Here is a 23,911-nt window from a genome sequence, read left to right as displayed (position 1 = left end):
CTAGTTTTTCATACATCCAAGGAGTTAAACAAAATATGTATTGTGAAGGAGCATTAGCGTTATGTTGTGGCAATATCTTCTATATTGTAATAACTTGTATTATTGCAAGAAGAGGAGATGTTAGAGACTGTCAATGATCTTTTAATAGTCAATGGTTTGATTGACACCATCAGTATAAACAGTTTGATTGTGGCTGTTCCTGAGAAAGCGAGGCAACACAGACTAATGTCTCCTCTTTGTTGAGCTTGTCCAATAACATACCTAAGTGTTTTTTTAAAAAAATGGGCGGTACAGCGGCCGACTGGTTAACACATCCGAGGACCCGGGTTCAAATCTGGCCTTGCCTGTGTGGAGACAGCATGTTCTCCCTGTGCCTGCATGGGTACTCTGGTTTCCTCCCACATCCCAAAAACATGCATGGTAGGTTAATTGAAGACTTGTCCGTAGGTCTGAATGTGAGGGCCAATGGTTGTTGCCCTGCGATTGGCTGGCAACCAGTTCAGGGTGTTAGCTAGGAGAGGCTCCAGCATACCCGTGATCCTAGTGAGGATAAGCGGTGCAGAAAATGGATGGATATTTAAATGGTAATATCGGATTAATCTCTGTCAGCTCGAGAGAGAGAGAGATCGAGACGTCCTTAAAATTTTGACTTTATGTTTGTAAGAGCATGACTCCTCGGAAGATTCCAACTTTATTCTTGCAACTATGCAACATATTTTCCTTGTATTTTTTCTTGTTTTTAATACTACATTGCAATGTGTAATATGTTGTTTTGAATAGATGTAGCGCTGAATAGATGTACTCTTAAGCGAATGCGTGCAAAAGAGGGCCAGGCGCAGTGTCACCGAGCAGTCGATGTCCATGTCTCTGTCTTCCCCCGGTGAATCAGCCCTCTCCCTTGCAGCTCATATCAAAGTGTACTGACACATCCCCTAATGTCCTCTCTTCTCTATACTATGCTTTTGTATCCCTGCTCCACATTTGCTGTCTTGCTGTTTTTCTTGCAATCCTTGCAATGTTTTTTTTGTCTGTCACTCACTCAGTATCTTTTCATACAGCTTCCGCCCCGACTATATCAGCGGTGATTTCGATTCCATTACTGCAGAGGTGCGAGCTTTCTATGCCAACAAGGTGAGTACTACAAATGCCCAGACCCACACTACATGGACACATATAGCATACTATACATCTCATGATCAATAATCAATAAGACCCCTGAGTTCCCCTGAATCTTTAATTTTAATCTTACCAAAACATGTTGGTCTCTTGTTTGGACTGAGGAGAGGAGACAAGAATACACGGAGATGTGGCAAAGGCCAAACAAGAGGCATATGATGACATGTGTGCCGGGTTGCACACTAAAGAAGGAGAGAAAGAGGTATAAAGGTTGGCCAGACAGCAAGATGGAGATGGGAAGAATGTGCAGCAGGTTAGGGTAGATAAGGATAGAGCTGGAAATGTGTTGACTGGTGCCAGTAGTGTGCTAGATGAAAAGAATACTTTGTGGAGTTGATGAATGAAGGAAGAGTAGAAGAGCCAAGTGTGATAAACCAGGAACTAGTAGTAATTAGTAAGGGGGAAGTTAGCAAGTCACTAAAGAGAATGAAAAATAAAAATGCAGTTGGTCCGGATGACATACCTGAGGAAGTATGGAACCATGTAGGAGAGGTGACTGAGGAGTTTTTGACCAGGTTGTTCAACAGAATTCTAGAGGATTAGAAGATGCCACAGGAATGGAGGAAAGGTGTGCTGGTGCCCATTGTTAAGATCAAGGGTGATGTACAGAGTTGTTGGAACTATAGACGATTCGAGTTGATGAGCCACAAAATGAAGTCATGGGAAAGAGGAGTGGATGCTAGACTCAGTACAGAAGTGAATATTTGTGAGCAATATGGTTTCATCGCCTAGGAAGAGTACCACAGATGCATTATTTGCCTTGAGGGTGTTGATAGAAAAGTAAACAGAAGGTCAGACGGAGCTGCATAGTGTCTTTGTAGCTCTAGAGAAAGTCTATGTAAGAAATCAAATTGTTAAAAATGTAGGTGCTGGAGTAAAGAGTTTTGTTCTGTCATAATACTATTTCAACATTTACATTGTGCATTCCTATAGCTCCATTGCTCCAAGTGATTGCTGTACAGTTTCATCCACTGATCCACTTGCTGGCCTGCAAGAGGGAGCGTGCAGCAAATGCACTTCCTATGTGATCTTTGTGATTTGTTACTTTATTTGTATTCCTGTCATCATACCAAAATGTTTGTGTGTCGTGTTTACAGTTTGGAATGCAAAACGTTCAACACAGATGTTCCCAAAAAAACTCATTAACACATTTATCGTCTCCTTCTCACCCCCAGCTCTATCACCCAGTGATACTCATCATTTTTGTTTTATTCAGATACAGCACAAAAAGAATTGTATTGCTTTAGGAACAGAACAATAGGAAGGTTTGTGGCATTCCCTCCAAGATTTGTTGGATAATAATTCTGTATAAATGGAAGAGAAAGAACAGACTGTCATCCACAAGAGAGGGCGAGACACACGGCAAGGCTAGAATGAATGGATGAGCTGAAGGAGGATGAGTGTCGCCATGTGTGTATGTATGGACCAGAGGGATGCGTATGTTTTAGGAGGAGAATTGTAACATATGGAGAGAAAATGTGTATATACCTATACTTTAGATGTACTGAACCTTGTACAGTAAACGTCAACAAATGTGATTGTGACGAGGATGATAAAGATGATGGTGAATTACTGTAGTGGTGCTAATCGGTGTATAACAATGACGATTTGACAGACTAGCAAAGCAGAGGAGTTACTCCAGGTTTTGATTCGCCCGCTCCGTCTGGTAGCCGGAAGACAGGCTGCTGCGCCCACCGCCTTGCAGAACTCCTTCCAGGGGTGGGAGGAGAACTGAGGACCTCGGTCTGAGACAATGTCAATTGGGATGCCATGAAGTCTGAACACGAAAAGGACTAGAAGGTTAACGGTTTCGAAAGCAGAGGGCAACGTGGGAATGGGTACATAATTGACATATTTGGAGAAAACGATCTATGATGGTAAGGATGATGATGTTACCTTCAGAGGGGGGTAGGCCGCTAAAGAAGTCCAAGGAGACATGGGACCAAGTGTGGCTCGGAATGGGTAAAGGGCGCAGGAGACGTCTTTCTTCAGGCACAGACAGAGCAAGCTAGGACAAACTCTCAGGGGTCTTTGACCATGCTGGGCCACCAGAAGTGTTGTTGGATGAATTTAATGATTTGGGTGATTCTGGGGTGACAGTTAAGTTTGGAGTTATGGGCCCACTGAAGTACCTCCGACCATGCAGAATCTGGTACGAAGAGCCGGTCTGGAGGTCCAATCTTGGGATCCGGTTGGGTTCTCTGAGCCTTTTTTACCACTTGTTCAATCTCCCACGTGGCCGCCCAAACGAAGCAGGAGGAAGGAAGGATGGGTTCTGGTTCACTTGGGCTGGAGGGGGGTGAATGGAGGCGAGAGAGGACATCAGGCTTGCCGTTACGGGAACAGGTGCGCAGGCGAGGATGTGGTAATTGGTAGAGAGAGAGAGAGATAGGACAGGAGAGGACGGACAGGTCAGGACAGATAGGACGGACGAACAGAGTGCCATCCAAGCTCCAAAATAGGGAACTGCAGGGCACCAATCATGACAGCGCTGACGTTTTAAACGACATTTCCGCAGTGGAGCAAGCTGTTTAGCTCATCAACTCGTTAGCTTTTGGGCTAGCTTGTTAGCGTGTGGACTAGCAAACATAATAAACAGTTAAGTTTACCTTAAGTGTCTCTGTTGTTTGAATCTGCATGCTCCAAAGGTGTGGAGTAGTACCAAGAGTGTACCATGTGCCCACTAGCGGCTAATGACACAGTCGTCTGTCTCTTGTTGGCTCACTGTGTGATCCGCGCCCTGGTTCACCACAACAATGATAATTTATCGAGTCCGGAAAAACTATTGTGTCCGTTTTATTGATCAACCGATAAGTTATTGGATGAGCAGGTCAGGGCTGGAGAGTGGGAGCTGGGAGGCGTAACTACAACCATCTGCCACCCGCTGCGGAGGTTTGGTTGAGCGAACAAGTTTGATGGTTTTGTTCTTGGCATGGTTATGGCTGACAGGACCGTTAATTGTCTCAATTAAAGAGACGCTAAACCACAATAAATATCATACATATCGTCGATAGTATTTTGCCACAAAAATTAAAATGAATTTTCAGACTGCAGATAGGCATTTTTCGTGAATAACGGCAGATATGTCCCCCCCAAAAAATATTTGTTTATTCTGCTAAAATCATTGTCAATGGTTTTTTTGTATGTAGGGGTCCCGGCTGATAGAAACAAGTGACCAGGATCTTACAGACTACACTAAGTGTCTGGTCATCATGGTGGAGGAGATTCAACAAAGGAATTTGCAGGTAACAGTTTTACTTTTAGTAACATTGACAACAACAAGCCTTTTTGTCATAACAGACCCTTTTTCATATCCATGTTCAGATCTTTAGTTTCACCTGAGCCATGTGAAAACTATTACCAAAATCTTGGTATAGTGTGCATGTCTGCAGCTGCCCGATGTGGACGTGTTGCAAAAAGAAGTGTGTACGTGGGAGGGTCAGGGGGGGGGGAATAATGGATTTCTGCATAAACTGGTGATAAAATACATGATGGTCTTCATCTAAGTCACAACAATATGAAAACAGAGTTTCCTTAAACTAATACTACACAATCAATTCCTGTAAATGTGTCCATCTTTTTACTGAACACACTGTACGCATGTATCTAATCCTTTGGATTCAATTGGTTGAGTCTGACCTCAATGACCTCATAGGCTCTGACCTGCAAAATTGGTCAAAACGAAATTTGGACCATTCCTTTTTACAAACTTATTTCAATTCAGCAATATTCTTGGGCTGTCTGGTCTGTATCGCTCTCTTGAGGTCATGCCATTGCATCTCAATCAGGTTGAGGTTTATACTCTGACTGGGCCACTTGATAAGGTTTTTTTTGTCCTCTATTGAAGCCATTGATTTACTCCTTTTGCTCGTTGTCTTGTTGCATTACCAATCTTCTGTTAAGTTTCAATTGGCAGACGGATGGTCGTTGTCCTGGTAAACGTCCTGACAAGCTTGGGAATAATTTTTTCCGGCGGTGATAGCCAAGCACCCAGGCCCTTTGCCAGAGAGCAATCCTTAACCATGTGGCACCCGTCGCCATACTTCACAGTTTTGATGGGGTATTGATGGTGGTGTGCTGTGCCTTTTCTTCTCGACACATAGCCATCTGTATTCCTTGCAAACAACTCAACTTTGGTTTCATCTGTCCACAAAAACCATTGGAAACATTCACTCTTTTGCAAACTGAAAAACTGAAGCAATGTTTTTTTGCACAGCAGTTGCTTCCTTTGTGGTGTCTTTCAATGACATCTACTCTTAATTGTTTTACTTATTGTCGAGATTTTAGTATGTGACACAGATTTCTGTAAATCTTTTGCCAACGCTCTAGGATTATTCTTCATTATATGCCACAAAATTCTGCAGTTTTTTTTAATGATAAAAAACAGCACTCTAAAATTTATACTTCATAAAAACATACGGAAATGAACATTTTAAATAGAATTGCAAATAATTGAACAATTTTGTCACACTTTCTCATTAAATTCAATGATTCTGGTGTGCATTCCTTGGCCACCTGGGGGCAGTATAAAGGTTGTCGTATTTACTTCACTCTTACTTTCCTACCTGGATGCAGTGGGGCATGTCCTGTCTAGTCATTCACCTAAGCCAGTGTGGTGGACCAGGAAGTAGCAATGATTAGTAAGGCGGAAGTTAGAAAGGCACTAAGGAAGATGAAAAAAGGAAAGGCAGTTGGTCCTGTTGACTAGGGTTGGGCATCGAGAATCGAGAACCGATTGGAACCGGGACTAACGTTCCGGTTCTCCCGGAATCGTTCATATTTTAAAATGTTGGTTCCCAGTTTCAATGCCTCGTCCGCCGAGCTGAAGAAAAGTGTGGCAAAAACCAATGAAGAAGAACGCGCATGAAGACGTGCTTGTGCCGCGGGGCCCCAATGCGTCAGCCACGTGATGCAATGCGGGCGCGGGGGTATAAAGAGGCCTTTACTCTTCTCCTTCTTACTCATTCCATAACTCTGCTTTATTCAGTATTCGGGTTTTTTAGCACCCTGTGTTTTGTGTGAGTGTTGCTCCAATCAATTTTGAGTGCCACAACCGCTCAGCTTTTCAAAGATGATGTAACATGCTCAAAAATGTATGCGTCATCTCCAATGCATGCAGATTGCCACATTTTATGTTCCGTTTGTTTTTAGGAGTCAGGTTTTAATGTAAGATACACCCTGCCCTTCCTTCAACAGACTCTTTGTTCCTAGCCTGCCTAATATTTAAACCTGCTTTCAAAATTGGCGCTGAGTGTTTGTCCATCTGTCTGTTTTGGAGCGATAGGAGCCTCACCATCCATTTTTTTGAAGCTCTTGTGAGAGTCATGTCGACCTCTTTGGTTGTTTGTCAAGATTTTTATGCTTGTCTTTATCCACCATGAACTTGTGTCCCCTTCAACTCTGTGTAACTAAGACAAGGCTACATAAAAACAAAACTTTTGTTCCTTTCGTCCTCACGCACACCCATGCAAATTTCCATCCCCGCAGCCGGTTAAAATGGATTAAATGCAAAGATGTAATCGTAGTAGGGTGATTTGCAGGTTTCAGAGTATTGTGCTCCTGTTTGGGCTGTTAAAATATTCATCATATTAGCTCTAGAATGTTTTCTCTCTCACGGCTTTGCCCAGGATTTGTACAATTTATCTGATATTGTGTTGGATTTAATACTAAGGGACACAATCGGAGGATTACAGTGGATGGATTTTTTTTATGAGTATACATTCCATAGTTTGTTATGTTACGGTGTTTACAGTTACACGTTGCCGTTTTTACCTACCCATCCACATACTGTATGTGCAAACACTTACTCATGCTCTGTTGTAGCACCTTTGACCTCATTCAAATGTTGAATGATGAACTTTCTGCTTTCGTTGAAACCCAATGTTTGATTTGGAAAGAAAACACAACAAATAGGATGGAAAAATTGGTCTTTTAAATCATGCTTTCTATGCATTCAGCACGCACCTACAAAACATGAACAATGCTGTTTTATACAAACTACCTTTGCCGAGTATAACGTAAGATGTCTTTGTAATTTGACTTGTACCTACAGACTCCCCCTCCTTCTGGCCATTGGGATATATTTTGTTTCATAGCCTGGCCCCATTTCGAGATAAAAAATATGTTTTATTTTTGTTTTGTTTTTTCCTATTGAGTCATTATCTCTCTTTTGCTGGAAATGGCACAAGAATGTGAAAAAACCTACAAATATATATTGGAGGGATTAATGGAAAAATAGTTTTGTCTCTAATACAGTGCCACCAGAAAATATTCACACTCCTTTACTTTTTCCACATTTTGCTATGTTACAGACTTATTCTAAAGCTGATTTGAGTATAGTTTTCTTTTTTTTAAATACCCCATAATGAGAAAGTAAAAACATTTTCAGACAGTTGTGCAAATTTATTGAAAATGTAAACATTTAAACATAAGAGGTACCTAAGTATTCAGACCCTTGGCTTAATACTTGGTTGAAGCACCTTTGGGAGCAATCACAGCCTCAGCTCTTCTTAAGTGTCTCTACAATCTTGACACACCTGTTTTGGGGCATTTTCTCCCATTCTGCTCTGCAGATCCTCTCAAAGTCAGTCACTTTGGATGGGCAGGGTTTTATGAGCTGCAAGCTCAAATTATGTAAAAATTAACAAATAAATACTTGAAATTGTTTAAATTGTGGGCCCTGAATCTATAAGCTATGAAAGTTTAACTTTTTGAATGGAAGTATGGAAATAAACTTTTCCATGATATTCCAATTTTTTGGAAAGGGTCTGTATATACAATGGTTATTGAAAGTATTCAGACGCCCTTCAATTTTTCACTCTTTGTTATATTGCAGCCATTTGCCAAAATCATTTAAGTTATTTTTTTTCCTACACAGCACCGCATATTGACAGAAAAAAAATGGAATTGTTGAAATTTTTGCAGATTTATTAAAAAAGAAAAACTGAAATATCACACAGCCATAAGTAGTCAGACCCTTTGCTCAGTATTTAGTAGAAGAACCCTTTTGAGCTAATCCAGCCGTGAGTCTTTTTTTTTTTTTCACACATGGATTTGGGGATCATCTGCCATTCCTCCTTGCAGATCCTCTCCAGTTCTGTCAGGTTGGATGGTGAACGTTGGTGGACAGCCATTTTCAGGTCTCTCCAGAGATGCTCGATTGGGTTTAAGTCAGGGCTCTGGCTGGGCCATTTCAAGAACGGTCACGGAGTTGGTCTGAAGCCACTCTTTCGTTATTTTAGCTGTGTGCTTAGGGTCATTGTCTTGTTGGAAGGTGAACCTTCGGCCCAGTCTGAGGTCCTGAGCACTCCGGAGATGGTTTTCGTCCAGGATATCTCTGTTCTTGGCCGCATTCATCTTTCCTTCGATGGCAACTAGGCTTTACATGATCAGGATTTTTGGGGCGATCACCGATCAGCGAGTTAAAAAAAAAAAAACGATCACCGATCCGATCACAAGATGTAGGAATGTATCTATTTAAATGACCTGTTCATTTACTGTATATACTTGTGTACTTAATTGCTGAAAACATTACATTTACAATAAATAATGTATCTTTTATCTATTTATGCCAGTGAGGCATTTTGACAGACAGAACAAATGATAAATGGTCTTCTGTTAGATGGCAGGAAGTACATACAGTTAATTAATGTATCCACTTTTTGTGACATTTTTGTTTGTTGGTGTTCCGTGAGATTTTTCAATTGTAAAATATGTTCCTTGTCTCCATAACGGTTATATATATAAATATATATATATATATATATGTGTATATATATATATATATATATATATATATACGGTTATATATATATATATATATAACCGTTATGGAGCTATATATATAATATCTTTTTATATTGTCTGTGCTCAGTGTTTGGAGGAAAATTTTAAGGAATGAAGTCAATAATACTGTAAATCCTTGTGGTATTGGAGTAGAGTTTGTGTGCTGGTGCAGCTGTCAGCCGCTGACAGCGCCTGTGCCCTCTTAACTCTGTTGGGTTTTAAAGGCTGTCAGCACTGGTGTGACTAAACTACACGGGGACTTTGTATAAGAATGTAATTGCTGAGAGGTTTAAAAAGTGCATTGCGGCTTGAAGTTACAAAGAAAGAGAGAGAAAAAGCCTTTAAGTTGAAATAATCATTTTAGCTTAGTTGATTTGCTATTGCTTCCTGATTCAATTCTGATTCTTATTGTTATGACAAATTATTGTAATTTCTCAAAAATAATGCGCAGAATTTGTAAGATGTGTGCAATGAAAACATGAAGGACCAGGCGAAACATTTAATTTTATTTTAATGGGAATCAAATTTAATTGTCAAGCGTTTCAGAAAAGCATTATCATTAAATGAAACATAACCATAAGGAAATTAATGATAGTTGTTGTTCATCATTGGTATTTAACAAAATAATAATCATTTCACAAATTCTGCCTGGGTATGTAAACTTATGAGCACAATTGTACATATATGCATTCATACGTCATACTTATCCCTGTCATATTGGAATGAAAGTGTAGGCTACAACTTTTTCATAACCTTAGGGGGCGGTGGCATATTGGAATGAAAGTGTATGGCCTTTTCATAACCTCTAGATCGGCATACATTTCTAAAATGTGAAAGTCTTTTTCATTTTCTCATATACCTATGTATAATGTGCACTATTGACTGCATTATACACGAGAATTTACAGTAACTCTTATCGCTACGAGCTTGTGTTGTACTACTTTGATCCTGCAAGATTCATTTTTAATTGTCCCTTCCAGCAACATATTAGATAACCTTAACAGATAAAGTTCAAACTGTATTAACTAAATTGTCAATGTTGGACGAAAGCAGCCAAAAATAATAACAAACCATGCTGTTCTGTGTAACATTGAATGCTCTATGTTCAGGTGGATGCCATCGTGACACTGGGCGGGTTGGGGGGCAGATTTGACCAGATGATGGCTACTGTTGAGACCCTCCATCACGCTCTGTCTATGACACAACTCCCACTGTTAGTCATCCAGGAGACAAACCTGGCCTATCTACTCAAACCTGTGAGTCATTAATTTTTTTTATACTGTTCATATCTGCAGAAGCAATCTAGAAGTTGTCCTCACGCCTAAACCAGATGCAATTTTACTCACTGCTAAAAAGAGATAGATTTGCAAGGTCTTGTAACTTAGATAACCAGAAAAAAAATTACCATTTCAAGTTGAAGACCACCACATGCGTCTTTCCATATGAAACTAAACAGCACATGCACTCCAAAATCCTTTCTGCCTCACTGCCAGCTTCCGCCTTCCTCTCTCTCTTAAATAATCAAGAGCATTCACACTTGTGTACTCTTATGGTGCCCCACTTTGCTGTTCTCTATGAGATAAAGTGAGCCTTGTTTGATGCTCCCCGAATTGAATTTCCTCAATGCCAGGCACGTCCTCACATCCCTCCGTTGATTGACTTTACAAGTAGGCCTCGCAGCCTTCATTTGGGGGACACTTCCCTTTTGTTTGCCTCCATCCTTTCTCCATTTTTTCCTGTTTTGTTTATTTTTAAGATTTTCAAGGGAGACCTCCACCCTTCCCTGTGAAACCATATAATAGTTTAACCAATCCTCTATCATGCACTCCCTCGCTGGTTCTTGTCATTATTCCAAAGGCGTGTTGTCATTTGCTGCTTTATACCTCGACACCTCCAATTAATCTTACTTCAGTAAGGGTAAATTAAGCTCATTTGTCAACACGGCAGCAATTTGCCAGCAACTGATGAACGCAGACGCCTTTATATGAAGGTGAGTGCGACCTTTTAAAAGCATAGCGCTGTTTGTTGAGATTACATTTGCAATTGAAGTGGTTACAACTTGAACTAAATATGCTTACCAACCTGCCATCACAGCCTCATCACCTGGTTCGTTTTCCGATTATGTTTGGATTTAGTGTTCAATAGGATTCCCACTTTGTGTTCAATGGGCAATCTGACATATAGACTTAAACAGTCCAGTTGTGATCGATTCATTGTCCTGAGAATACAAATACCTGTATGAATGAGAATATTCACAGGCAAAGGCCTGACATACAGACATGGACAAAATTGTTGGTATCCTTCTGTTAAATTTAAAAAAAAAAAAAAAAAAAAAAGTGCAATGATCACCGAAAAAAATAATATAATAAATAAGTAAAAGTAATGACAAATAAAATATATTAAAAGATTGATTAATATGAATTAGGCATGGCTTGTATTGTTTATATTTATATCAGAAACTCTTCAGAATAGTCCAATGTTTTGTTTTGTGTGTGTGTGCGTGCGTGCGTCCGCCCACCCGCCCGTATACTTTTTCCCTGTTATTTCACATCATTACATACAACTTAATTTCTGATCTTATTTGTCCTACTTTCTTTCTATGTATGGATTACTTGTGTTGTTCCCAACATCTGGTGAAAGTTTCAGGCCAATAGCACCTTTTGAAGTATATTTAGTGAGAAAAATTGTGACGTGTTCAGTACTTATTTCACCCGCTCTGTGTTTACTTTGTCTTTTAACAATTAGCTTTACTAGACTTGTTAAAGACGAAGAGCTAAGATAGGCCTGTTGGTTTAATAATGTACCAGATTTTACTATTTAGTTTTATTGAAATGGTTTCATGTATTCCCTTCTTCTGACTTAGAAATTCCAGAACCTATTTTTGGTTATGCCTCATTCTGAGAAGATAAAGACCAAAATAAAAAAAACACAGTATCCTTAAATTTGGGAGGGGAATGACAAGACACTTGCTACTATGACAAGAGCAGTATTCCTTTTAAAGAGCCCCAGAGGCAGGAAAGTTTGTCATTTAGGTTCTAAGAAGTGTTGCTTCATAAGTGTTCCCCATTTTGATATCTCATACATAGTTTTTTCCAGTATCTGCTGTATCTTATTTGTGTACACACACACACACACACACACACACACACACACACACACACACACACACACACATACACATACCTGAATAAAGAAATCATTACAGCGTTTCCATTCTGTCTGCAGGGAAACCACATACTCAGGGTGAACACTGGCCTGGAGGGGGATTGGTGCAGCCTTATTCCAGTTGGGGGACCCTGCCAAACAACCACAACAGGACTTAAATGGAACCTGAGTGAGTCTGAAAAGTATTTAATAATTCCTGTTGATACACTAGGTATTAGGGTCGGGCGGTATACTGATTTAATCGATAAATTGTGTTTTTTAGGGTCACATTGTTTTTTTTGTTTTTGTTTTTTATCGAAATTAATCTATATTTCCTCTTAGTGGTTTCCTTAGCCTGGTGACACACACTGTTTGCACTGAACATATGGCGGTGAACAGAGAGGAGCTAGTGTACTAGAGAGGCACTGTTTTTTCAGTCATTTGGAATTGTTTGGGTTTGCAATGGCTGACAATGATTTTAGATATTTTATATACAGTCGTGCTCAACATTATTGGCACCCCTTAATTTTTTGCATCACCTTTATAATATCTTCAGATTAAATGGAAATGTACTCAACATTTCAACAGGATCTTTTAATTGGAGGTCCAAAGTAATTTAACAAAGAAATTGTTGTTGTTTTTTCAACTTAGATATTGTAATTTAAAAGAAAAGAAACAGAAAACAGCATGTGCCCAGTATTAATGCTCTTTTAGGGAGTCCAGTCAGAAGACCATTACAATAGTCAAGTCTCCTTGAGATAAAAGCATGGATGAGCTTCTCCTGGTCTGCTTGGCACATGCAAACCTTCAATCTGGATATGTTCTTCAGATGGTAAAAGGCTGTTTTAGTGATTGATTTGATATGACTGTTGAAAGTCAGGTCGGAAGCTATCAGCACACCAAGGTTTCAGACTTGGTCTGTGGTTTGTAAACAGTGACTCCAGGTATTTACTAACAGCAATCCTCGTTTCTTTACTGCCAAAAACAGTTATTTCAGTTTTGTCGTAGTTTAATTGAAGAAAGATTTGGCTCATCTAGTTATTTATATGTTTTAGACAGTGACACACCACCACAACTGAACTGTAGTCATCTGGAGACACTGTTAGATATAACTGTGTTATCTGCATAGCCATGATAGACAACATTTAACGCGCCATAATTTGGCTATTTAGACCTCCATAGAGTGACTCACTAACATGGACTTCGTATATGTGTTAATTTCATTTTCAAAAACACCTTGGTTTTATCATACTAGTGTCCAAGAAAGGTGCCTCTGACCGCTACTTCTGTTTGACCCAGTTTTGTATCCGGTTTGTCAATATTTGGCTTGGACCGCCTCCTTTCGTCTGATTGGTTGCCTCCGTGTAGAAGACCCAACCCTCACTACTTGTGAGAGCACACGTGTTTGTTATGTTGACAGCGCTGGCTCAGGAGCAGAGAGGTAGGCGGAGATATTCGCTAGTGACGTAGATAGGCCTCTCGGCAGCAAAACATCTGGGATTCAGGAATGTGTGGACAATTTTTACTCATATTTCACATGTTTACTGAGGCACCATAGAGCCAATATATCATATCAAATACTAGAAAAAGTTGGTTTGGTAAAATATGGGCCCTTTAGGTTCTGAAGAATTTGACCTAAGGGTAGCATATACAAGCTGAACAGAGGGGGTCCAGGAACTGACCCTTGAGGGACCCCACACTGTATGTCATTGCCATTCGATGATACTGAACACTTCCAATGGTTCTGAAATAACTCCTTCCCTCCAGGTAGGGCCTGAACCATTTAAGGACTGTTCCATTTAGTCCTACCCACGTTTCCAACCTGTTCAGCAGTATGTAATGATCAAGGGTATCAAAACCCGCACTGAGATCCAACAAGACCAGAAATACGGTAGTTTCTTCTGAACATAATTGCTCAAATAAAAGTAAAAAAGTATGTTGCATTTAAAACTCTGACATTTACAACTTGTGCTTTTATTGTGTTTGAAGATAGACTTGCATATTTTGCAAGTGAACTTGCTACTGATCTAATTTGTGTTTATATATTGACACAATGAGCATATCCAGCCGAATGCCGTAATCCATTTTCTGTGCTGCTTATCCTCACTAGGGTTGCAGGCGTGCTTGAGCCTGTCCCAGCTGACTCTGGGTGAGAGGCGGTGTACACCCCGAACTGGTCACCAGCCAATCGCAGTGCTGTAATCCATATTCCAACAAGCGTTACGGCAGTAACGACACAGTGCAGTAAAGTGTTAGGGTGTTTTGGTGCGTGTTGTGATTAAATGATTTTCGCATGCATATCCAAATTAAGATAGCACTGTTTGTTAAACAAAATGCAAACATTGATGAGCTACAAGTTATTATTGCTAAAAAAGACAAATAAATCAAATATTTAATCATAAAGACAGACTACTGAGGTAATAAAACATTGTCTTTACTGTTTATTATATGCACCTCCCCAGAAATCATGTGCAAATTGCATGTTGGTTTATTTGACATCTGGTGGGCTACAATTCCCAATGTGACCCCTTCCATTCTTTAAAGGAGTTAATCAGTCCTGCAGAAAACAAGCAACATAGGTTTCAGTCAAACATTTAAGCCTATATCATCGCTATGGTTGGATTTGTATTTATTTATTTTTTTTAACTTAAGCCACAAAAACACCTTCAGGCTTATCAGTCAACATACTGTGTCCTTTATTTTACTAGGTGTAATATACAAGGTGATTGAAAAGTAACTCCCTATTTTAAAATACTTATTTATTCATATGTTGTAATATTTTTCTCATTTTTCTCATTCCATGATTAAAGGAGCAAGTCTATTCTACCAAACCAACGACTTTGGACGAACTTAAAGGGCGAATACGAGAAGTTATGTCTTCCATCCCACAAGAGTTCCTTGTGAAATCAGTTAATGCGCTTCCCAGGCGGCTTGAGAAACTGGTGGCTAATGCTGACGCCCATATCGAATTTTAAATAAAACTCCCTGCAATACACTTTCTTCTCATGTTCATTTCTTCTCATGTTCATTTCTTGTAAGAGTTATAATTATATTATAAAAATAGGGAGTTACTTTCAATCACCCGGTACATTCTGCTTGGATATTCTGAAAAATTATGAAGATTATATTCCCTACCTGCCAAAGGTGGGTCTGGGTGCTTGTGTTCCAGTTGTTGCCTGCCTGTCAGTTATACCAAATTTAAGTGCAAAAGAGGGCATATAATTTCCTTCCTAGCTGTTGTCAACCAAGCTTGTGAAGAAGTTATACAGTCCTCCAGGTTCCTTCCATAACAGTTAGTTGCCATGCCAAGTCTACAAACAGTAAATTGGCTTGCTTTATCTGCATGCATACCAAGATAGTTGCATTCCAAGGTAGTTAATGAACATGCTTTGTACAGTATGTTTCAATCAAATGAAAGCTGTGTGCGTATAGAAGGTTGCACACGCAAGCCATGCTACGTATTCTTGAACACTGAAAATCCAATCAGATGTTCAGATGAGGAGCCCTGTGGTCTTATCCCCAAACCTAGCCTCAACCAGCTGGGTTCTTAATGAGTTGGCATCAACGAAACTTACCCCCGCCCGAGGGAACCTGGACCGTCTGTCAGGGAGGATTGTGTGTCTGCTTCTTGGTAGGCATCCCTTCAGACTATGTGCATGTTTCTGAGAGACTACACACTTGAGCAAGCTTGCTGTGAGTGTCCTTGAACATGTTTTTGTACATATTTGAATTGGAGTGCATGTGTGGCACCTGTGTATTGGACCTCTGAATTTGTAACGAGCGTTCATTTATTTGAGAGTCCAATGTAGATGTGTCAGTGATAAGATGCATAATCAATGACATGCATACTGTATTTAGAAAATCTCTCCCTGGGATGAAGAAGTTCAAGAATATGATAAAATGAACTTCGAAATTTGCCATGACTTTGACTTTTGTAATTATTTATAGTAGTAATTCAAGCTAAATTGTTTGAATGCTGCCTGTAGGAGTTGCCAAAGCATAGCTGTAGCTCAGCCTCCCATAACTGATGTCATGTCTGTACTTCTTTAGACAGCACACCAGTTGAGACTGAATAAAGAACGCCTTTGCTGCAATTAGTACACATCATTTTTATGCAATACATCCAAGACGCAACCAATGAAATCCACACAATTGACAAAATTGTAACCTATCAAATGATCCCGAGTTGCTTGGTCAGGGAGCTCTATGGCGATTTTGTGCGACACAAATACACAAATCTCCATTGCAGATATCCCCCAAACATTGGTTCAAAGCCAACTTATTAAAAATACATGAGTTTGGGTTTGCTCATCACAGCCTTGCTGGGCCCATGGAGACGTTATGCCCGCTTACATCATGAGCCAACTCAAATGTTTCCCTTAAGAATATAAAGTTCAGCGTTAAATCATGTCGTTCTGAGTCAAGTTTCAATTTGATAAGTGTCCTCAGTCACAGAGATCCCCTTTTTTGAGTTGGTAAAGTCCGTGGGGAGCTGAAATCTCTTAGGCCAGAGTTTTTATCGTGTTCACATTTTGACGTATTTCTTTAATAAATCATATCGTTGCAAAGTTAAATGCGGAATAGAGCGATGATGGAAAGAAGCTCTGTTTGCTGTTGGAGGATGCAAAATGTCAGCTCGGATTTTTGTCATAGTGCTCTTAAGTTTCTCCTGTAAATTTGCTTTTTAGATTCTTGTTTTTTATTTTGACATGTAAATGTTTTTTATTATGTTTTAAATTTACCTCCGGGTGCTGAAACTCGGCAGCCTATTGCTATACCTCTGACTCACTTTCTCTTTTATTTCTTTGTTTCTTTCTCCTTAATTCCATTTCATGACTCCGGGCCTTGCTCCACCTGTGATCCTCAGTACGATGAGGGCTCTGTGACTGACCCACAAGTTCTCTACAGCCTGCTACTTACTTCAATGGGCATTCTCTTCCCCTTTCAGCCCTGCTCTTGACAGTTCATGACCAGATGTTCATATTTGGTCCTCTTCCTTTAATGTGCCCTCCCCAAGCAGTCTTCCTATGGTACTGTCAACTTAATGATGAAGATGTTCTTAGTGGCCTCGGATACCAGAAATATATCTGGCCTCAAGGTGGTTGCTGGTGATTTGATGCGGGAATTGCTACCAATTCTCCACATCCACTAAGAGCTACCAGTCCCGGGCTGTAACAGGATCCCTACTGCTGCAGTCTTGTGTCCTGGCTTGGGCTGCATTACCGCCTCACAAAAGCAATTGCGCTGGTGATGTCTCGTACTCAGCTGCAGCTGCTGATAACCTTGTTGATGGGTTCTGCAATTGGTTTCAGCACCTGGTTGTGGCACCAGATATATCAGCCCTCGCAGAGAGCTTTTGGGCAGGAGGTCAGGATGTGCACCAGTGTTCCCCTTGCTGAGCACAGCAAGCAGTTTGGGGTGTCCACCTTTCCCCAGGTGAAGGGGTTCATCAGGCTAGGCAGGACATCATATACTTCCCGAATCAGGAAGGCAATGTGCTTTGGCTCTGCCTGCAGGAGGTCTATCCAAGTGACTTTCTCCCACCTTGTCTAGGCCCCCTGTTGCCTAAAGCCAGTCGCTCTGCTTGCTTCCTCCACTGCAGCCCCCACCTCCCCTGAATCTGCCTCCGCCATGAGCCACCACACCCACCAGATATTTTTTTGGCACAACCGGGACTCAACAGCTAGCACAGCAGCCCTGGCACTCCATTTCCTTCCAGTCTTCACCACAACTTCTGTCTGGGGCCCCCTGTGGGTCCGAGTAGACCATGTTCCGCGGCTCCATTGCTGAGGCAGCCGACCGGGGCTGTGGCCGTAAGACTAAAATAAATGTGCAAGAGTGGAACCCAGCTTGAGCTGCCTCAATGTAGGTATCGACGTATTTTATTGTTTCACACTCACCCAATTGACTTCACTGAAGTACCGCACGGTGTAGGCGTAGGAGAGGGAGCACGTCAGACTCCTACATATCACGAAAGCCTCGTTTGCATGCACTGAAGCGACTGGTCATTTATTTTAAGAAATAAGAAATACTTTTGTTCGCTGCCACCGTTGGGCACAAGCACGTGTTAGTGCGTGCTCTTCTTCGTTGGTTTTCGCCACTTTCTTCTTCGGGGTCGGCAGACTGTAGGCATTAAAACTGGGAACCGTAATTTTTTTATTTTAATGATTCCGGGAGAACCGAAATGTTAGTCCCAGTTCTAATCGGTTCTCAATTCTTGATGCCCAACCCTATTCCAGAGTCACTTCAGTAACAACAGACAGTGGAACCCAACAGTGCTTTAGTGAAGCCTTTTAGCAAGTTTGGGTTCAAACCATAATGTCATCAACCCGTAGTTATGCTACTTATCGCAGCGTAGATGGGGAGTCCGCTACCTCTTTTCCGGGTTTGGTCGCGTAACGTTCACAACACAAGCGGGAGAGTAGTGGTGACGTTAATTTCAGTCGACAGCAGATGGGGATATTGCCAAACTTGGCGGCCCCCTGAGATGAATGAAAATGTATTAATTAATTGCTTAAATTATTAATACAGTCAGAATACACTGTTTAGACTAATGGTGGCGGATAAAATATTATTGCAAGAAAAAATGGGTTTAGTTCTCCTTTAAAGATAGCTTTTTTCATTATATGGACCATCTCCAACAGTTTACTGGTTTGTATTTTATTGCACAACAGTTTAGGGATCCTTCCTTTATTGTGCATTTTACACTTGTATATAGCAACCCAACTCATTCACATCTCGCTGGCATAAATTTTTGGAACTCAACATCCTGTCTCATTCCATTTCACATCATGTCCCCACAAGTGTTTTTGTGACAAAATGCAGTTTTAGAAACAAGATAGATGGAAAGATTTGTCATGTAATGTCTGCACCCTAATGTGTCTCAAGTGGTGAAGTGTGACAAAAATAAAGATGACATGACAAGATGAAACACAGCTCCGATTTGTGAAAGTCATGTTCAGTTCAAATGAGCAAAGATTCTGTCCCAGAACTTTTAAGGCCTGGCTCCCTAACAGAATCATTCTTTATATCTAACTTGTTGAATCAAGCCTGATGTGCACGGAGGATAGGGGAGGAGCAGAGCAGATATTTAAAGAGCCTGTAGATGACCATGGCTCAAAGGGATTTTTGTCGAGACCGCTGTCTTCATAAAAGGACTGCACTGCAGTAATGATACTGAGGGGGAAATGTACTTCTAAATAATGAAGAGACTGCGGCGTGGCAACAGTAACAATGTAAGAGGCAAACCCACAGGTTTAAAATGAAGTGCCGTGATCTCCTTATGTGGAAAATGAGTGAATGGGAATTACTTAATCAATGTTAAACACATTTGCAGAGATTCACACTTCGTCCGCTCTTTTCCACTCTTCTTCACCATTACCTTTTAACTTCCTGTCATTGAAAAAAAAAAAAGAAATGGGCAAATTCAGCAGTTTTGATTAAGAACTCATGGACATTATTGGATTCAAAAAGAAAATCCATATAAAGAACAGACCAGAAAACCAAAATTGAAAAGACATGTATTTAATCATTGTTTATTTTTTTTTAATCATAATGCAGGTGAGGCTCACCTGCCTCCATTGACCATACGTCCCTGTTCTGCTCTGGAGTTTTTGGGTTTCCTTCCATCTTCTTCTGAGTCGCATACCGAGTAACTTTGCTGTTCCGTTTCTCAGTTTCAAACGTTGAAATCATTTGGTCACACTACTCACTTGGGTTGCTGCAGCCTCTAAAACATACTTTGGAGTGAACTATTTTTTTCTCATTGTCTGACACTGCAAACCCGAACAAATTCCAAGCGACTGATATAACTGTGCCTCTTTTGTAAGCTAGCTCCTCACTGTTCTGCACCACCGACATTTAATAAATGGCTTAGAAGTGCGACGACGACCGGGGCTGTCCTTTCCAACATGTCAGTGCATCACTGTAATTTGTCCTTTCCAATTTGTAATAAGGTATGCTTAAGAAAAACAAAAAAAAACATTTGAAATAAATCACTTTCAAAAAACGATATGAAAAATGATGCAAAATGCGTGAAACAGATATACGAACGATATAGCGTAGAACACTGTATATCATTGTCAGACTTGATATGAAGAAGTGATATGGTAATATAATGTATTGCATCTAAGTAAATAGAAAGTATTAGCAGAAAATTACTAATTTATTCTTGTATGGGCAACTTTTTTTGTTGCAGAAAAAAGTAACACGAAGACTAAGCCATTTTTCTCATAAATGTACGACCATGTCGTAGTATGGAGCAATGTCCTCTTTTGTGTATTGCAAAGCAAGACAATTCTAAAATACAGATGTGTTGTACTCTATCCTACACAAAATACTAATATTGCAGGTCTTAAGAGCTGACTTTGACTTAATTCAATTACTTTGAAGCTCAAACTTGGCTGTTAATGCCAATGATTATGCAAACTCCGGCTGAGTTTTCTGCACTCTTGATTAGTCGAGACCACGGCCATGAACCCACACGAAATTCTCGCAGGCCTCTCTCAGCTTGTTTAATTGGCCCTGCCTACAGTAACGCTTTTAGACCCATGCCAATTTATTTGCAAAATAAGCCTTTCCCTGCCTCATTTTCCCTCTCATTGTGAATTCCATTGCCCTTTATGTACCCCACAATCAAGTGGCAGGGGAATCATCCACTATCGCGTGAATATGACATTGGATGTCATTCAGTCTGAATGACCCTCAACAAACCTTCACTGTGCTTTACAGTAACTGTCCTGTCAAACAGTTCTAAAGCCATTAACAAACATAGCCAAAAGAATATGAAATAACATATTTGGGTTCAGTATTTCTAAGGGAGAAACTGAAGTTTTATTTCCCATTCGGGTGCCCTATGCTTATTTTGATTGCCTGTAAAAACAAAGTCCTACAGTAGAGATTTAAACAATGTTGTGTTTTGACACAGTAAATGACATGTTTGGGATTCATAAAGTCCTGGTATGAGAGGTAGCCTAGCTTATATTTTATTTCATATTATTTTCCCCATATGTCACATTAGATATAACAAAGGCCACTCCTCAGAGATATTTCTTTTGGGTATCATTAAAATGATTTGTAGGATGAAAGGGGATGTTTATGTTTTATTACTTTAAATGTGTGAATGGAGCCTATGAGACACTAATTGTTTTGCAAATTGTGCTCAAATAAAGTGCTTAGATTTTAACAGATTTTTCAAGGAATGCCATCTCCCATCATTCTAAAAGACTGCCGTGTTAAATTTAAATGTTTATTGTTATGTTGTAATCTCACCAATATTGCCATCTCCATCCATCCATCCATTTTCTTTACCGCTTATCCTCACTAGGGTCTCTGAGTGAGTAATTTAGTGTATTATCCTCCAGCCTTCACACCTCCAAATAGCAAATGGAGGTTTTTTTTCCAGTAGTACATGTTCTTTAACATATATTTAGCTGCGATTGCCTGGATGGTGCCCGTGGTGAAAACTGACTGCTCCTGAATACATTCATCCTCAAAGGCAGTTTTTGAGACTTAGAAAAAGTGCAATCACTCAGTTCAAACAAACTTGCACAATTTGCTTGTATCTTCAAAATACAACATGGAGCTCTGTCAAAACTGTTGTAGCTACAGTTGAAACAACCAACATGTGCCCCACATTTTTGGTTTTGTTTTCCACATTCTCTGTTTTGATCTTCACCCGCTGCTATCTATTATTCTCATGAAGGGTCTATTGAATTAAGAGCTGTTGTCTACCATACAAAAATTGTCCAATTGGTTACTTGAAGTACATGTTTCTTTTAATTACATCAACGGAGGATTTTTTTGGGGCAGGGGGATTTTTATTTTAAAACTGTATCAACTAAGTAAAGATTTTTTTTTATGATGTATTGCTACTCTTCCAATTATATTCCTGTTACATTTTGGTGGGAGAAAATACCTACAAAATGAATTTGGATTCATATTCACCTTGTCCACAGTCACAGACTTTTTTGTTTTATTTTAATATGTGCAGAACATAGGTCTTTCTTCTTTGAGATTACCTTAGTTTTTGGAACATTGTTGTTGTTTTTTGGTTTTATATCCATGAACAATTAGAGGACAAGTCATCTATGCTTTTCTCGTTGAAAATAGATACCAGTCATACCATTTTTAATCAAGATGTATTCCAATTGGGCAACGCAAAAATTAATATGGAAAGTGCAATTTTATATAACACGTGGAGGCCCTTATATGGCTGTCATTTCTCACCTTCTCAGGTCGGGATTCACACTTTTTATTTTCTGTTTGCTCTGATGAAAACCCAACAAATACTCTGATGATAAAACCCCCAAAATTTCATGGAGAGAAATCTTAATTACTTGCTCATAGATGTAGAGGCACGGGGAGAACATGCAAACTCCACACAGGGGGGGCCGGGATTTGAACCCCAATCCCCAGAACTGTGAGGCAGATGTGCTAACCAGTCGTCGACCGTGCCGGCTCCTCTAAAAATATTTTTCGTATTTATGTTCTCATAATGTTAGAGGAGCTTCAAATGGCTCATCTGTTGGAAGTGTGCAGAATCGTTTCTGTCACTTAACATGCATCTTTTTGTGTAGTAGCATACAAGTGTAGCATACAACACAGAGTCATTCATTCCTCCCAACGCTAGCAAGTTTTCAATTTGATAAAAGGCCAGCGTGAACACAGGTGGACTTTGGCAGCATCACCTCCTGGTGAGGCAACGCAATCGAGGAATCGTAATTAAAAGTAAACTTCTGCGAAAGATTAGAAATCTAAGCCTTGTTTTTAATTGGGAGTGGGTTGTTTATGAAATGTAAACACACTGGCGTGCAGCTGAGACCGTTTTAATGGGAACTGCACAACATTAACAATTTTTGTGAGGTTCAGCTCAAAACCTGAAGAGTAACCGGAATGCAGCAGTTTGACAACTTAGGGTCAAAGAGCAAATGAAGTATACACATTTGAGAGCACACCTAATAGAGTTAAACACCTAATGAGCATTTTCCTGAAATTGCATGTGATGAAGGAAAAAAATATTAAATACTTTGAACTACTAAAGCAGCAATGAAAATATTATGAGGGGATTTCTGGAGTGATGTGCAGTTACAACACACATATGCACTGTTGAGCCCTTTTTGTGTGTATAACTGGAGCAATACATTTTTCCTTTTACCTTAAAGTGTTGCACTGCTGCTGAGGCGTTGTCGTGTTCAGGATTGTATTCAGTAGCAGTTTGTAATATGTGTATGTTTTATTTCTTTTGTTAAGCAGACAGATGCATCTGTCATGTGGTTCAGTGAGGTTTTAACCAGTATACCAGACAGAGGTAGACATTTCGAGATCATTTTTTGTTAATATGCAAAGGTTGATTCTGACCTTTCTGTTCTTCTGCCTTTTTAGTGTTAACCTTTTTCTGTCTTGTTTTTGTCCACCTCTACTCAACATGATGCTAGGCTCCGCTGCTGCTCTCCCTTTCATTTCCTTGTAATGGCTGGTTTTGGAGGTGGGAGGGGGACTGTCTAAAAGCTTCTAGTTACAGTAGTGCACTCGTGTACATACACACATTTTGAGCCAGAACGCCTATTAGCTGTGACCTTGTCCTCCTGCTTGCACAGTTGTCCACATCAAAACCCCTCCATTAAGTCCAACACAAGGACATTGTCTTATTGCCCTCAATCACAACCACCACCCCAAGCCCTTATCAACACAACACATCATTTTCAGCTGTACATGACTGAGTGATACCCAATTCTTCTACCACCAAAGACAACAATTTCTATTTTGAAGGTCAACTAAGCAGCGAACCGTTTTCCTCTTGATGCTC

General features: G+C 40.1%; 1 protein-coding gene across 11 annotated transcripts in view; it reads left to right on the top strand.

Annotated features, from left to right (window-relative positions):
* tpk1 (thiamin pyrophosphokinase 1) overlaps positions 1 to 23,911 on the top strand; it is a 65,946-nt gene that overhangs the window by 22,782 nt on the left and 19,253 nt on the right. For 10 of the 11 annotated variants that reach the window (XR_009767427.1, XR_009767429.1, XR_009767434.1 and 7 more), the window contains 4 exons: positions 1,059 to 1,131; positions 4,326 to 4,421; positions 10,071 to 10,217; positions 12,187 to 12,295. Coding sequence is in view for 2 of the 11 variants with exons in the window: in XM_061667071.1 (XP_061523055.1) it covers positions 1,059 to 1,131; positions 4,326 to 4,421; positions 10,071 to 10,217; positions 12,187 to 12,295 (425 nt within the window). In the remaining 9 variants the exon portion in view is untranslated. Of the gene's footprint in view, positions 1 to 1,058; positions 1,132 to 4,325; positions 4,422 to 10,070; positions 10,218 to 12,186; positions 12,296 to 14,215; positions 14,360 to 23,911 lie in introns of those variants that run through there. The other variant, XM_061667072.1, reaches the window with a different exon arrangement.

Source organism: Phycodurus eques, chromosome 21 (assembly GCF_024500275.1).
Source record: "Phycodurus eques isolate BA_2022a chromosome 21, UOR_Pequ_1.1, whole genome shotgun sequence".
Lineage (NCBI taxonomy): Eukaryota > Metazoa > Chordata > Actinopteri > Syngnathiformes > Syngnathidae > Phycodurus > Phycodurus eques.
Note: the sequence above shows the minus strand (reverse complement) of the source record. Positions and strands in the feature narration are given on the sequence as shown.